This window comes from Haemaphysalis longicornis, unplaced genomic scaffold (assembly GCF_048455015.1).
Source record: "Haemaphysalis longicornis isolate Haplotype H1 unplaced genomic scaffold, Haemaphysalis longicornis Haplotype H1 scaffold_7, whole genome shotgun sequence".
NCBI classification, from domain to species: domain Eukaryota; kingdom Metazoa; phylum Arthropoda; class Arachnida; order Ixodida; family Ixodidae; genus Haemaphysalis; species Haemaphysalis longicornis.
This window is the reverse complement of record NW_027526422.1, coordinates 20,378,903-20,394,672: the sequence shown is the minus strand read 5'-3', so window position 1 is coordinate 20,394,672 and position 15,770 is coordinate 20,378,903. Positions and strand designations below refer to the sequence as shown.

At 46.5% G+C, this 15,770-nt stretch overlaps 2 protein-coding genes across 2 annotated transcripts; one reads left to right on the top strand and one right to left on the bottom strand.

Moving 5' to 3' along the window:
- Positions 1-799: 799 nt before the first annotated feature.
- Positions 800-4,814, bottom strand: LOC144147310 (uncharacterized). The gene is made up of 2 exons (XM_077679417.1): positions 4,604-4,814; positions 800-1,008 (listed from the first exon to the last, which is right to left on the bottom strand). Exons 1-2 carry the CDS (start codon positions 4,812-4,814, stop codon positions 800-802), a joined length of 420 nt encoding a protein of 139 aa, XP_077535543.1.
- A 1,855-nt stretch (positions 4,815-6,669) lies between these two features.
- On the top strand, positions 6,670-7,935 carry LOC144144694 (uncharacterized). Its single transcript, XM_077676224.1, has one exon. The coding sequence runs from the start codon at positions 6,757-6,759 to the stop codon at positions 7,768-7,770; it is 1,014 nt and encodes a 337-aa protein (XP_077532350.1). The 5' UTR covers positions 6,670-6,756; the 3' UTR covers positions 7,771-7,935.
- Positions 7,936-15,770: the final 7,835 nt, after the last annotated feature.

Genomic DNA, 15,770 nt, shown 5'->3' with positions numbered 1-15,770 from the left:
TGACAGCCACCCCCTGGAAATAGTGGTTGGACCACACTCTCCCGCTGTCTCGCCAGTCTCGCGCGGCGGGCTCTCTCTCCCCTCGCTTCTACGCATGCTTCCCTTTTCGTGTTTTCGCGGTTGACGACGCATCGGTACGCCTTGTTCATCTGTGTTCAACTGTGAGGACTCGACGAGTTCCGCCCCGCCCCCATGTTCCGATGCTCTTCACGCGCTGAGCGTTCTTCGCCGCCACTGCGCGGCAATAGAAGGCTGTGGGCTCAGCTGTTTCGAGTCACTTGACAATGTTGAAAAGTGTGTGCTCAACAATGCTTCGAAAATGATGAAGCAAAAGAAGATCGGAGACTATTTCTCGCGCTAGTGTGCCCGCGGAGCATGTATCTTGCAAGTAAACAACAGTTAGTGATGAGGTACGTTCTGTGCATTGTCAAATTCTTTAAACATTATATATCGAATTATACGATATATCGAACCAATGACCATTTTTTGCGAGTTCGATATATCCGGGTTTGACTGTATATAGAAAAGTAAGGCATATGCAACTAATCAGTATCGGCAAAGCACACGAAATTCGTATGCACCGAGGCTATATGAATAGCATATGAAAAATCCGCTCCTGCTAAACAAATCAGTTTGTATAAGCATCGGGATATTAACGGTCGGCTATACACTACATTATTCTACGCGTTTAATGAAAATTCCGCACGATATCTGGTCCCTATGAGAAAACACAAGGCCTCGAACATGTGACGGCAAATGTTTAGTGGGCGCTTGGCGCCAGCGGGAATTTATTGCGGGCTCAGACGACGCGGGGGTGGTAGGCCATGACCGCGTCCGCCAGGAACAGGAGGCTGTTGAGGACGCCCAGGTTGCCGGCGATCGGCCCCTGGGTGTAGACGCCCTCCCGCCTCTCGATGTGCAGGTATGCGATGCTGGCCGGCGCGTAAATTAAAGTGGCCAAGATGTAGTTTATCCGGTACACCATCGAACCGGGAATCTCCAGTGCACCTGCGTTGCAAAACGGAATGCGAAGTATATGGGTATTTTGAAGTGTCCTTGCTGTGAAGACCCTTAAGCGCAAATCAAACTGGAGAAAAAACCATGGTGGGGTATACATTAACTCAGTTTTGTGAAGTCACTTTCAACTAACTAACCAGCGCACGTATACCTTGAAGCAAACTGTTAATTTCTTTGCTGAAAAAACTACAGTGTTTTCTGGATTCCAAGCTTCCAGTAACTTCATGTGCGGCTTTCCCGTTCATTAAAGTCCTTTCAACAGTGATTACTTTGTAGTTATTTAACTAAATGTAAAATATTTTTGCGAATATAATATTGACGGTGAAAATTTGCTTTGCGCACAGTTTCACGTCTCGCGCGTTGCGCGACTAAGTTCCTGAGCCATGGAAAGTATCCCATAGAAATGCATGGGGAGTAAGATTTGACAACGAATAACACAGCAACTATTCATATTACTGGAAAATAATTTTAGTGTTTTCATCTTAACGTTGACTTCTTGCTTTATGCTAAATATCACTTTCCTCAAGTGTTTTGCTAGGTTCCTGAGAGGTCGGAATTTTGAGCGAGAAAGCTAGGTATAGTAGCAAAAACGGTCGAGAATGCTCGATCGCTTTCTATTGATTGATTGTAGCGCTTAACGCGCCGACGCAACGCAGGCGATGAGGCGTGCCGTAGTGGGGAGCTCTGGATTAATTTCGACTACATGGGGATCTTTATGCACGCCGAAATCTCGTACACACGGGCGTTTTTGCTTTTCGCCTATATCAGAAAAGCGGCAACGGCGGCTGGGAATCAGTGTTGTACACGTTCCTCTGAAACAGGAACGAAAGCTCGTTCCTCGTTCCTTCCCAATTTTGAAACAAGTTCCCGTTAAAAGTTCCTTTATTGCGAAAGGAACGCGTTCCAGTTTCACTTCGAACATAGGAACGTGTCGTTACGTTAACGTTACATTTCCTTTTTTTAATTAAAATATGGTGTCAGATTCCTGAGGCAAAATAAAGTGAGAAATTTAGAACTCACGTCGAACTACGTATATTATATGAATATGAACACCGCCGGCAGCAGTTTATCTAAAGGTAAAAAGAATCCAAAGAAACGCTCCTAGACGATTTTTTTCGAGGAGCACTGGGCAAACTCCAGACATGTCTAACTGTGATTTTGGGGCTCGTCTATTATGGGTGCAACACATAGAGCACTTCCCACTTCGGTCTTACAAATGCGCAGTAAGGTTACTGCGCTTCAGATGTGCAGATAGAAAGTTACTCGCATGCATGAACATAATTTGATTTCTTGCTTTTAAGAAACTGTGTCGAAAGGAACAATAGATAGGCGTTCAATGAATGGTTATTCAATATTGCAGTTTATTTAAAATATTTTACAGGCCCTTTGCAGGGAACTGAGTAAAGGGGTTACAAAAGTTAAGCTTTGCGGATCATAAAGCACAAATTGGCGAGTAAAAAACACAGCACAAGTAATAACTATAATGGCTACGAGGTTCGCAATACAAGTTTAAGTGGGAAGGCGATAACAAGAAAAAAAATAAAAGTTGACAGCGCAGTCACACATGAAATCTACGCGCAAGAATTACAATGTATACCGAACACAAACAACCAAAAATAGCCAAATATGTGGACACGACGCACAAATAAGTTGCTTTGGTTAGAAATACGCATAAGGAAAAAGCACAATAAATAACGCGGAGCCTAAATTACGTACGTAAAAAACATTTACACTAAAAATTATCAAAGCACAGGTTGAAACCGACAAACTAAAAATCCTTTGAAGGCTGGCCGTCCACGTTCGGGAGGCCTCTCTCAGGTATTGTCCATACGGTCCGCGACGAAATTATGCCCAACAATGACGAAATTCCTCTCCTTTGTCAACACGACGCGTGCAATACAAAAGCACCTGGCACTCATGTCGACCCATTCCCGCCAGATCGGCGGCAGACCGCGCCGTGACGAACTGCGTGCGTACTCTAACTTCGAGCAGTGCAGCTCCGGGGCCCCGAGACACTGCGGCGTGCCCAGCCCTATTGACAGCCGGTGACCCTTCGAATGACCTCACCGCGAGCACAACTCCCAAGACAGCAACCCACCCGCGCCTCGCGCGAACTAATGCGGTAATTACCCCTGACAATATACAGATACGGTGCACACACCAAAACTTTTTTACATCCTTTTCGCTAAAAAGGGTGTAGCATAAGTGGAAAAAGGGTGTTGGGAGGCCTTTACACCCTTTTTCTTGAATCTCAACACCCTCTTCCTAGCTCTACACCGTTCTTGTGTGAAAAAAAAGGGTGTGGATCAACTTCAACACCCTTGATTTTTCTAGGATGTTGAAAGGGTGTGGAAAAGGTGTTCAGCTGTTCTTTGAATAAGACTATGTTCTGTAAAGAAGAAGACATGTAACGAAGAAGACATCCGCAAGGAATTTTCAAACGCAAAAGAAAAATAATTGCTCGTATGCAATGATCGCTCGCTTCAATGTGCGGTGCACCTCACGCCCCAAGTTTAGCTTTGGCACGTGAAACACGAATTTGAACCTTCAAAATTAAAAAAAAGACAATAGTCGTGCGGCGAAAAGGGTGCTTACTTACTGGAACACGCTTGGCTTTCTGTAGGTTGTTCAAACGGTGTGAAATAGGTGTTCAGTTGCAAAAAAAGAACAGCGGAGCTGGGGGTCGACCTAGTTTCTTCCGGGGTTGCTAAGTTTTGTTATGTTTGGCTTTGAAATGTTCTTGCTAAGCTAGGATGACCGCTGAGGGGTGAGGCCAAGTTTAACCGGATTTTACAAGGCTGTTTCAGTGTGTTTGAAAGCACAATGAAAGCAAGCACAAGCTGCGGCCCGCTGCGTGGGTATTCTTCTGCCTTGGACTTCGAGGAAGCACGTTCCGCTGAAGTGCGCGGGCCAATTGGCCAGCTTGTAGGAAGTGAAACACAGTCGCGACTTGTGGATTTTTGTACTCGAGCCTTGGCATCAAAAACAGCCAAATCCTAGCAATGTAACGTTTGCAGAAGGGACACCGTTCCTGCCGTTCCTTCGTAAACGTACCGAGTTACCGTTACAGTTCCACCGACCCTTAATGGAACGGTGGTGCTCCTCCGTTCCTCCAAAAAGGAACTAGTTCCAGGAACGCCGTTCCTTGGAACGCCGTTACGTACAACACTGCTGGGAATCGAACCCGCTTTCTTGTGCTCAGCAGCACAACGTCTTAGCCACTGAGCCACCGCAGCGGGTATCGCTTTCTACTTTCGAATACATGGGCTTCTACGGAAAGAGAATTTACGGTCCCGGAATACGGCTACGCATTCAAATACGCGAGTCGTACACTAAATATCGTGTTTGTCCGCCAGAAGTCGCCAGAACAATACCGAGTGTTACTCTGGAAACTCGCCACACCTTCCGGTTGACGTATGCAGCATCGCACGGCTCCATAATCAGATTGCAGGCTCACCACCACCATGGGCTCGAAAGTTTATCAGGCTGAATAACTGTACATACGTTTTGAATTCCTCACAGAATTTGTAGTCTGAGCTTGGCGCCCGGCACAGCCGGTCTTGTGCATGTGTGGACAGCTACTCACCGACTATCCCGCAGACGAGTATGAGAAACGAAGTGCAGAAGAATACGATGGAGGCGAGGAATAGGATGCGTGCATCCAGGCGCATGTAGAGGAAACATCCGATGCCCAGACATCCCAACCTAAGCACGTAAATGATGCCGGCGCCGGTGAGCATCTGGAAGAGCTTCAGGATCCCGCTGGCCGTCAGCACGTACTCGCAGTAGTAGCCCATGCTAGTAGTGAATGAGGGCGGCCTACTGAAGGATGAGCACGGCTGTACCAATCACTCTAGCTACCGCTACTGGTCTGTTTGACTGCCTGTTCCTCACGGAACGCAGCCTTGAGCCCGATGTTGTCGTCGTCGTCGTCGTCGTCGTTGTTGTTGTTGTGGTTCCTTTGTTTGTGGCGCATACCCACTTGGATTGGCCAGGATCGGGAGCTTTTGGGGTTAATGTGCCCGATTTAGGAAACTAAGTTTTGTAGAAAAAAGTTAATTAGAATAATCGCACAACAAATACACGAATTTGTAGAAGAAAAGTGCCCACTATGCAGGAATTTGCAAGAAAAGGCAATGCAGGAATTTGAAAGAACAGGCTCTTCTTTTGCCTGTGTACAAGAAGAGCGGCTAACGAAGTAGGCGAGTAGGCGCCTAGTCTCTGAGACGTTGGTGTGGACGGCTGTAACTAAATTCCTGGGAGCCCGATCACTGCTTGGACACGCAACCGAAGGCACACTGAAGATGACGATGACGGCGATTATGATGATTTTGACTATGGCTTACAAAATAAGGGTACATACATGTAGGATTGGTGCGTATACGTTTCTTGCAGCATGGTTACGTATAGCAGGAACAGATCATATATCCACCACGAAAATAGCGGTTGAAGGAAATTAGTTCCATAGTTTCCATTTAACCATTCTCTCCTCTTTTTCGCCACCTCACCCTTTCCCACCTACTTCTCCCCTCCCCAAATCCGCTTTGTCATCTTCTTTCCCTCTCTTTTCTCCTTTCTCTGTCCCACTCTTCCTACGCCCCTATCGACACTCCTCTTCCCGTCGGGGACGCGGGTTCGATTTCCGGCCGCGGCGGCCGCTTTTCTGATGGAGGCGAAAAGCAAAAACGCCCGTGTGTACAAGATTTCGGCGCGCGATAAAGATCCCCAGGTGGTCAAAATTAATCCGGAGCCCTCCACTACGGCGCGCCTCATTGCCTGTGCAGCGTCGGCGCGTTAAACCCCACAATTAATCAAATCAATCCTCTTCCCGTCTTCCTCTTCGTCCTCTCATTGTCCCTCTAATCGCACTCCTCTTCCACCATTCTTTTCGATATCCTCCCTTTCCCATTCTTCCCCCCACTGCACTCTTCTCTTCCTCACCAATCGCTTATTCCCCAATACCCACCAGTCCAGTCACCAACTATTGAGAAGGCTCCCCGAAAGCGTTACTGGCCGATCATATTGACAGACAGGCCAATTTTTTTTTTCTTTTCAGAATGCCCAATAAAAATTACAGTCCTTTAGAATAAATCGAGAAGACCCGCCGCGGTGGCTCAGTGTCTAAGGCGTTGCGCTGCTGAGTCCGAGGTCGAGGGTTCGATTCCCGGCCGCAGCGGCCGCTTTTCTGATGGAGGCGAAAAGCTAAAAGCCCGTGTGCACGAGATTTCGGCGCACGTTAAAGATCCCCAGGTGATCAAAATTAATCCGGAGCCCTCCATTACGGCGCGCCTCATCGCCTGCGTTGCGTCGGCGCGTTAAACCCTACAATCAATAAAGAAATCGAGAACATTAGTCAGCCTTACCGGGACGATTTTTGGATTTGGTTGCTGTCCGCCTATGTATTCTAGTAACGTTGCCTATGTCCACCTCAACCGATATCTTAGCCATTACTAGAGTGAACTAGAAGGAATTGAGTGGGACGAGCAGCCGGCTCCGCGCCTGCTTCGCGGTGAAGCGCAGTTTATGGAAAGTTGGCGTGGCGGCGCTGCGGTCGCAGTGGATTGGGTTGTGCCTGTCTGAACTGCGAGCGGTGGCATAGGATATCGGAGTGCGCCGAGCTTGGCGTGTGTTGTAAAGGCAGTAAAGGTCTACTCAGTCGCTTGTCTAAAACCTGTGCGGGTCCGCTGCTTCTGTTTGTGATGTGATGAGGTTTGGATAACCAGTTTCGACACCTTCGTAATGCCTAAAGCAAGGCATCGGCACTGTTACGCTCCGGGATGCCGCACCGGCTACGCAGGCGTCAAAACGGAGAGAAAGCTGTCGCTCTTCAGCGTCCCGAAGGATGAAAACAGGAGAAAAATATGGGAAAGAAACCTTCATCGTGGTGATAAACCGCTTGAAGAGAACTGTGCGGTATGTGAGCTTCACTTTGAGGAACGCTTCATCCAGCGTGACTATGTGCACGTTGTCGGCGGCCAAGAAGTTAGAATCGCCCGCGGTGTGCCCTCGCTGACGCCAGATGCAGTTCCCACAGTCTTGCCTAACGCTCCGAAATATCTGAGCTCGAAAGCTCCGCCCAAACGCGCTCCTCGAAAACGGGAAGCGCCTGCCGTGCCCGAAACACACAACGGGAAGAAAGCCTGCAATGACGCGCCCACTACTGTTGACGAGTGCCTCGAAAGTGAAGACTGTGTACCCGTGGGGCTCGACAACTTGCGAGAACTGAAGACGCCGACTAAATATTGGTCGGTGCACCAGTTTCCTGGCTTTGACGGCGTTGTGTACGCACTCTCGAACTTGGAAACGTGCTCCGGAACAGTTACGTCAGAAAGAGCAGTTCTCTTTTATTTCAGCCCGGCCAAGCAGGCCAGTTTCAAAACATTCCTCAATGGAAAACTCGTCGCCGAAGGAATTTTGAGAACTGTGCTGCAGGCAGAGCAAGCCCTTCTTCACGCATCTGAACTACTGAAGTGTCCAGGTGCGCTCTCCACTTCTGCTGTAACCGAAGGGGACCTAACGACGAAGCTTCTGAGTCAGACAAATGTCATTCGTGGCTCTTTCTACAACAAGAAGTGCGCAGGGATGACAGCTAGCGAAGGTAAATATGGCATTAAGGTCGCATGCAGATTCTATGATTGCATAGAATGTGTACTGCATTCTTCCCAAGAAGTGACTGCTTTGTGCGGTAATTACCGAAAGGTGCAAACCGAATTTCAGCGTAAACATTTAAAAAACCATTGCGTTCACCTTTAGGTACTGCCTTTTGATGCGCTCCGCAGTATGTATGCCTTACCTAGCCCGGCAATACGTCCATTCTGTTTTTACGCACAATTACATAACATAATAGGTACCTGTACACAGTTGCGGGGTATATTTATGAGGAAACTGCACAACTTACTTGTGTAATAACACCTAGGATATGACGCGTGCTATGTTAGAGCCCGTAAGCAACTTCTGGGTCTAGTTTCTGCTGGCTCACCTGGAATGGTGAAGTCTTGATTTCCAACTGTAAAGTCCATACATAAAAATTTGGGTGTGACCGACAGCATCCAAATACATAACCAGTAACAAGGATTGTTTTTCCCCAAACAAGTAAGATTTGTATTTTTTTTTTTCAGGAACACCATGTCTTTCGTGCCGTTACTTACGCAAGGCCCTGCTGACTCGGATGTCTCGTCTGAGGAATCACCATCGAAAACAAGCAATGACAGCGGCGCAAAAGCTGAGATGCGCATTACAAAGGCAAAGGCGCTTGTGCAGGAAGGTGCTGAGCTTGAACGGACAGGTAGAAAGAATGAAGGCTGCAAACGCGAAAATTAAAAGGGAAGCATTCGAAGAGAATATCGCCCTACTACCAAGAAAGCAGCAACAGAGTGTGTGTCATTGTTTTGCAGCTTCCAAGCGAAAAAGCACGAGGGGCATGCACTTCACAAAGGAATGGATTCTTGTGTGCATCCTAATGAAAATGAAGAGTCCCAGACTGTACAAGCACATTAGGAAGCAAAACATCCTCGTACTACCCAGCAACACCACCCTGAAGAAGTACACTGCTGCTTATAAAACAGGCTTTGGTTTTTGTAAAAAAAATGCTGGAAGCTTTAGAAGCAAAAACAAGCTCAATGGACACCTTCAAGCGTCACGGCGGACTTCTCGTTGACGAGATGAAGTTGTCTGAACACTTCTCAATGGAGAAAACTGGAAAGCTGCGTGGCTTCGTGGATTTGGGACCCTTCACGCCTGCCAAGGATGCTAACCTTCCGTGCGACCATGGCATGGTGGTGATGTTTGTTCCGTTTGCAGGAAAGTTTTCCCAGATCCTGGGGGCTTTCGCTGCAAATGGAAATGTGAAAGGCGAGCTTCTGTGCAAAATTCTTGTTGAGGCGACAATTTTGGCCGAGAAAGCAGGACTCTTCATCCACTTTGTGACTTGCGATGGGGCCACCTGGAATAGGAAGATGTGGACATTGATGGGCATTCGAGGATCCACCAGGAAGATTATCTGCAGAGTCCAGCACCCTGTTGATACGAAGAGAAACCTCCATTTTCTGTCGGATTTCCCCCACCTGGTGAAATGCCTTCGAAACTCCCTGCTGAAGGGTGGCTTCACCACACCAGATGGACGGGTAAGGGTTCTTTTCTTTTTATGGGTGTACTTAAAATGTGTGGGAAGCAACTTAGCATGGTTTTATTAACAATGCAGGTATCTACGTACTTCGTCAAGGAAGCCTTCAATCTTGACAAGAACAATGTGACGTTGAAGGCGATGCCAGGATTGACAACTCGCCATTTCGAGCCAAGTAGCTTTGAAAAGATGCGAGTCTCCTTGGCTTTCCAGCTCTTCGGTGACCATGTGTTGCGTGGCCTGCATCACTACAAGGGCACCTTAGAATCAGACTATGGAAGAGGAGCCATAGATGCAACAGAAGTATTCTTCAGGTAATTAGATTGCTGGGGAGATTATCAAGTCGTGGTTGATGTGGTCTTAAAAATTATACCCGGTATAACTGCTGTCCTGCTAATGTTACCTCGTATTCCTAACCCACATACTCATGACTTTCTTGCTTTTTTTTTGTTTGTTTCAGAATGATGAATACTCTGATAAAGGTCATGACATCCCGCTTCAAGTCTGAAGCACTGTGGCCCAATTCAGCGGGAGCAGCTGCGCTGTCAAGCTTCCTTGAGTACATCACAAAGTGGGAGTGCGCCGCCGGTGGTGTTGGGTTCATCAGCGAAACAACAGCTGTCGGCTTAAGTGTGACGCTGTCAAGCGTGCTGTCCTTGCTTGAGTATGTCACAAAGGAGCTCCGCTACAAGTACCTGATGACCGCGAATCTTAGCCAGGACCCCGTCGAGAACCTGTTCGGGATTGTGCGGCAATCATCGGGCTGTAATGATCATCCCACACCAGAGCAGTTCCTCATTACTGTTAACTGCCTCAGCTTTTATAGTTTGGCAAGGCCAGTGACTGGCTCTAGTGTGGAGCCAGTGGTACTGACAGCACTTCTGGACACAGGAGATGCGTACCCGGAAGCAACTAGCCTGCAAGAAACAATTGACAAGCTCATTGCACAAGGCGACCTTGACAGTCAGGGAGATACTGTGAGCCAGGAGCAGGCTATCCCTGTCGATCATAATAGCCTTGTGCAAAAGAAAAGTGACTCGCGCCTGGTTTACCACATGGCAGGGTATGTTGCCAAAAAGTGTGTGGAGAAGTCTGGGTGTGACACATGTCGTGCCTTCCTGCTTGTTCCTGCCTCAGAGGGGAGGACACACGTCGAGTCTGCTTTTACAAGTTTTTGTGATAAGGGTGGATTGCTGTATCCATCGGCCGAGCTGTTTGACTTTGTCAACTACCTAGAGAGTATCTTCACGGACTGCTTCAGCCTGAACCGCCTGCATGCCAACAGCATTTTGGATGTGCTGTCACTTGTGAAGGGCAAAGACAAAATTGTTGGCTGTGCTGCGCATGAAGCTGACTTGAAGGCTAAAATAGTGCGCTTCTACATTGTCACCCGTCTACACTTCCTAATAAAAGGTGTGAACAGGGCAAAAGAAGAAAGGCGCAAAATGGCCCAGCTTCTAAAAGTGCGCAGGTGCACGTGATGTCCCAATGCAAGTCGTCACATCAAATTCTAAGTTGCTTACCGTTTTGTTCCTATGAATAAACATGCTGATCTGCTGTTGCTTGATCAGTTGATGTAGCAGTTCTTGTGTATGACTATGCTATTTTCTCGACATAAACGGTTGAAATTAGGTGACCTCGGTCCATTGGCAATGAATGGACAAGGGGGCTTGTTTTTCAAATCTAGATGTACATTGTACCTTATTGATTTAATTACATTTTTAGCAATCTTCACATCTCTCGAGGCAGCCTTTTCAATTATTCCGTCTCTCCGCACTCCCTACTCTAGTTCTTTGCCTTTTCAGCATCAATACGCGTTAAGCACCGTATTTCTTCAAACCTTAAAATTCTGTAATAAAATGTTAGTAACGGTAATGCATACATATCACTATATCTTAGTAGTATTGCGTAGCATGCGTAAAAGCGTTGAATTCTTCAATAAAATATGTGAGTGTTGTAATGTATATCTCGCTATACCTTAGCAAACGGTAGCATACCCCTAGTAGTGGGCTGGTACGCCCAGAACGTCGTGGTCACAAGAAAAAAGTAAAGAGGTTAAGAATATCAAACGGCAGTTTCAAAAGGCGTACAAAGAACTGAGAAAAGCACTGCGGTGCTGGCAGCGATCGCTCAAGGGCGTTCCGGACAGCCTGAAGGCCACAACTGCAAATTCGTGTAGTAGAAAGTGTGACACGGAAGTTAGCTTCACAACATCATTAAATGTTTTATTTCGTAGAGAACGGTGCTTAAAAATTTGCGTAACATTGAAATACAAGCTGATTCCCTTATTGGCTTCAGCAAGGAATCACACCGGCGCAATGAAAGTTCGCGCAACGCTTCGACGATGGAGCACGGAACAACAACAAAAAACAGGGCGCAATATCATTGGAAAGCCTGTGTAAATATCTGTGAGTTTATCCTGACGAGTTCTTTTTAACCCCGCAATCGGTTTGGCATTTGCGTGAGCAGTAAATTCAGGCGAAACGCGAAAAGCGCGGCTGGCGTGCATCGGCGCGCTCAGTCGACTAGAATCCACTTCGCCCGCAGCGCCCTCTATACTGTCGACATTTGCCGCTTCGGGTGGAGCGCTCCGTTCGTCCCACTCAACTAGACCTGTGCGCCGGTCAGAAATCGCCGGCGGCGGCGCGCCGGTGTTCCCGCCTCCGGCGGCGGCGTGTAAACGGCGCGGGGGTCACCGGATCAGCGGCGGCGTGGCGCGGAAGAGGGGGGAAGGGGGGATGGATTCGAGAGTGAGGGGATGAGAATCATATATATAAAAAAACAAAAAAAAACGAGGGAGAAAATTTATGCCGGGAAACAACGACTGAACCACGGAATAAAATCACAAAAAAGGAAGCACTGTGTGACGCCCTGCATTTACTTTTTTTTTCACAGAAATGCTTAATCGGCGTATTAACACATTTAATGGTAGTAATAACGTAAACGGAGAGCATTGATCTAACGGACCTAAAAAACTCCAACACACAAATATACATAAAAAAATTACGCAGTGTCTAGAGTTACGTCCGACGGAACCCAAAATTGAAAACTAGAGTTACGTCCGACGGAACTTTAAGCCAGTTTCTAGAGTTACGTCCGACGGAACCCAGAATTGAAAACTAGGGTTACGTCCGACGTAACTTTAAGCCAGTTTCTAGAGTTACGTCCGACGTACCCAAAATTGAAAACTAAAGTTACGTCCGACGGAACTGTAAGCCAGTTTCTAGAGTTACGTCCGACGTAACCCAAAATTGAAAACTAAAGTTACGTCCGACGGAACTGTAAGCCAGTTTCTAGAGTAACGTCCGACGGAACCCAAAATTGAAAACTAGAGCTACGTCCGACGTAACTTTAAGCCAGTTTATAGAGTTACGTCCAACGGAACTTTAGGCCAATGTTTTGAGTTACGTCCGGCGAACGTAAAGCATTAAAAAATTACAGCTAACGGCACCAAATACCATGTCAGCTCCATGGGTGTAGCCCGAAACAACCCATTCCCGTTTGAACCCATTCCCGAAACGCCCTTCCCGTTTGGCCCGTCCCGTGTACGCCCGTTCCCAAAACGCCCTTCCCGTTTGGCCGCTTTCTGTTTCAACCCGTTCGCAAAACACCCTTCCCGTTTCAACCCGCTCCCAAAACGCCCGCTTCGAATAGCTCAGATAAGTTTCTGAGCTCGCAGTTCACTTCCCAGTGAACGCAAGCACGTCTTGTAGAATTCTCAAACTTATCTTGTGTAGCTATCCAAGACATCTTGATCTGCACATTAGGACAGCTACCACACTTCTATACGACATCTGGGCAAGACCTCCAAGATGTCTACGCAACACCTGAAGATTTTTATAGACATTGCCAAGACTGGAGATAGCCATCCTGTAGCTCGGCTAACGCGACGCTATGCCTGAGCAAGATATTCTTGATGATATCTCAGAGACTGCTAAAAATTCCAACAAGACGTTTACAGGACGAATACTAAACACCTCATAGCTATCTGGATTGAAAGCAACAAAACGTTTATTCTCCGTTTTGACGACATTCTCAAAAATTTTGAATAGCAATCTACGAGAAGACTTCTAAGCATGCCAGATAGAGACATAATGTCTTGTGAAGATGTTTTCTAGTAATTGTGGAGACATAAAGGAAAACCTCTCACAGCAGTTTACGCCAGCGGCATTGTAGCCATCTTGCTATCATCTTATTAAGATGTCATCAAGACGACTCTTATAGCTCTCTTCCTGTTTTACGCCCAGGGGTATATAGAAATGTGATTATCAGAATAAGAGTGCACATATATAACTTATTTCATCTAAAACAACTTTGATATTGTATAGATGGGACAGCATAACCACATTTTACTGCATTTCGTGTGGCCTGACAAATCTGACTGAGCTAAAGCGTCTAGACACACCTTAAATGCAGCAATAAGCACACTGAGCAACTTTTGCAAGACTAGCAATTTTATTATTCAAAATACACATGACAAGTCAAAATAGAATAAAAGGTGGCCAAAAGATGTGGCAGTAAAAAAAATTTGATATGCATAAAAGGCAAAAATTAGAAACAACCCGTTCTATTTGGCTGCCATAGCAATTAAAACATGCTTATAAAAAATGACTAGATACTGAATGCCTTTCAGCCTTTCAATGTTATAGCAAAAAAAAAGTCAACTGCAAGAACTAAAAAGACTGATCATAAAAAATAAGTTAGGGATCACCGAAAATATATCAAAACATGTGCATTACAGTGAAAACCTATTCAAAGTGGCCGAGTCTTGAAGATGTTTGAAGTGCTGGAAATCCAGGTAGGCTGATCCAATGACGGAGGGTTAACCTTCCTGCGATGAGGTAAACACACTAATCTGAGTATACACAGACACGCACCCAAATGAAACACCCGATGGACACATTTTTGTGTAAGGAGACTTTTTTAGACCACAAGGCAGGGCAAAGGTAAATGCTTAAGGTAGCTACTATTTTACAGGTAACCAGTGAACTCTTGCTGAAAAAATTTTTAATGAACCATTCTTTTGATACATGGAAGGCCATGGGTAGGGGAAGTCAACAGCGACTGATGATAGGGGAAGGGGGCTAGTGGGTATACATTTAAGAGGCTTCAGAGTGCCACTTATGCAAGATGCCAATAATATGCCCAATATGACAACGTCAGGTTAATAATCCAAATTAGTTGTAGGAAATAGTAAAACGTTGCTTGACAACTATTTTAGGCAATATAAAGCAGCATAAAATCATTTCATCAATTTCCACAATATTAAAGCAAATTTAGAAGAGGGGCAACACAAACACAGGGGGTGTGGAATATTGGCTGCATTCTCTTCCAGGCTACTACCCACAATAGAACATTTTTTTTTGTGGTGGACACCTGACCATTTGGCAAAATTGTGCATCTTGCAATGACAAAATATTAGGCTTGTGCGAATAGTGTTATTTTAGTTCGAAGCGAATTCGAAGCAAATAGTCCTGGGTTCGAATATTTTCGAAGTGAATTCGAATAGTCGCGCAGAAAACCGGGCTAGTTGGTACAGATTCATCTTCGCAGCGCACAAATGACAGGACAAAGGGGAGGAAAGGCAGGATACATCTTCAGCGCTTGTCCAGTGTTTTCCTCCTCTTTGTCCTGTCATTTGTGCGCTGCGAAGATGAATTCGAATAGTTGTCAGGTGTCCGAAGAACAAAACAACAGTTGAAGTTGTTCTATGCAAAAGTTTTTATTTGTGAGGTTAGAACATACAAAGGCATCACAGAGAATCCTGTGATAACATGATAAAAAATCGCGCCAATCCACCCCGTGAATGTGGTTGGAAAGCAAAGCTGTAAACGGCACCCATAACGATTACCCACGCGACGTCACTTAAATTCACTCACATCGCTCTACAAATAGCAAAGCCAGAGAGAAGTGAAATGCACTTAACCACACCATTTATTACTTCAAAGAGACATTATTGTTACGGTTAAATCAATGCATGAAGCATGAACGGTGTTTGGTTGAGTTGTATTGGTGTAGCACAAGAGTGGAAACTTTTTTTATAAAATTAAAGTAAGCTCCAACCCGGTGTTAGACGATCTGTCTTCTCCGTCTCTGCGCCGCGGACGGAGGCGACGAGATTTGCGGCAGAGAAGGAGGAGGGGGAAGAAATACTTCTGTTCAGATTTCTGAACGGCCCAGAGTGCAGCCCTGGGGAGTGATTCCTTCTTCCGTGGGGCCCATATGCAGTCCGCGCGCCTGTGTTCTGTCCACCCACTGAAGCTGGGTAGGTAAAGAGGGCCTGGAGAGCAGCATCTCCCATTGCTCTGGTTGGGTAGTTGACGGAAAGAGAGGAGGGTGCTCAAGGCTAAAGCCGCACACCCCGATTACGGGGCGGAGTGTTCCTACTTCTGAGCAAAATTTACATTCAGCGTCGTAGCGATTCGGATGCGTTAAGTGAAGACGCGTTGGCTGTGGGATGGAGCCCGGATTGTATAAGCCGTAGGGTAGTTTGTTGTTCTCTGGAAAGGTCAGGGTAAGGCGAAGGTACGGTCTGTCTCAGAATGCGATAATGCTGGGTTATCTCCCTGAACGTGACAAGCGGGTGACTGACCTCGTGCAGCTCCATAGCATGGGAGGTAAAAGCACAGGC

What these genes read in the sequence shown, in the direction of transcription:
- LOC144147310 (XM_077679417.1), bottom strand. Translation starts at nt 4,814, where the DNA reads ATGGGCTACTACTGCGAGTACGTGCTGACGGCCAGCGGGATCCTGAAG. An exon ending in ACTCGTCTGCGGGATAGTCG is followed by an intron (nt 1,009 to 4,603) that starts GTGAGTAGCTGT and finishes TTTGCAACGCAG; the next exon opens with GTGCACTGGAGATTCCCGGT.
- LOC144144694 (XM_077676224.1), top strand. Translation starts at nt 6,757, where the DNA reads ATGCCTAAAGCAAGGCATCGGCACTGTTACGCTCCGGGATGCCGCACC.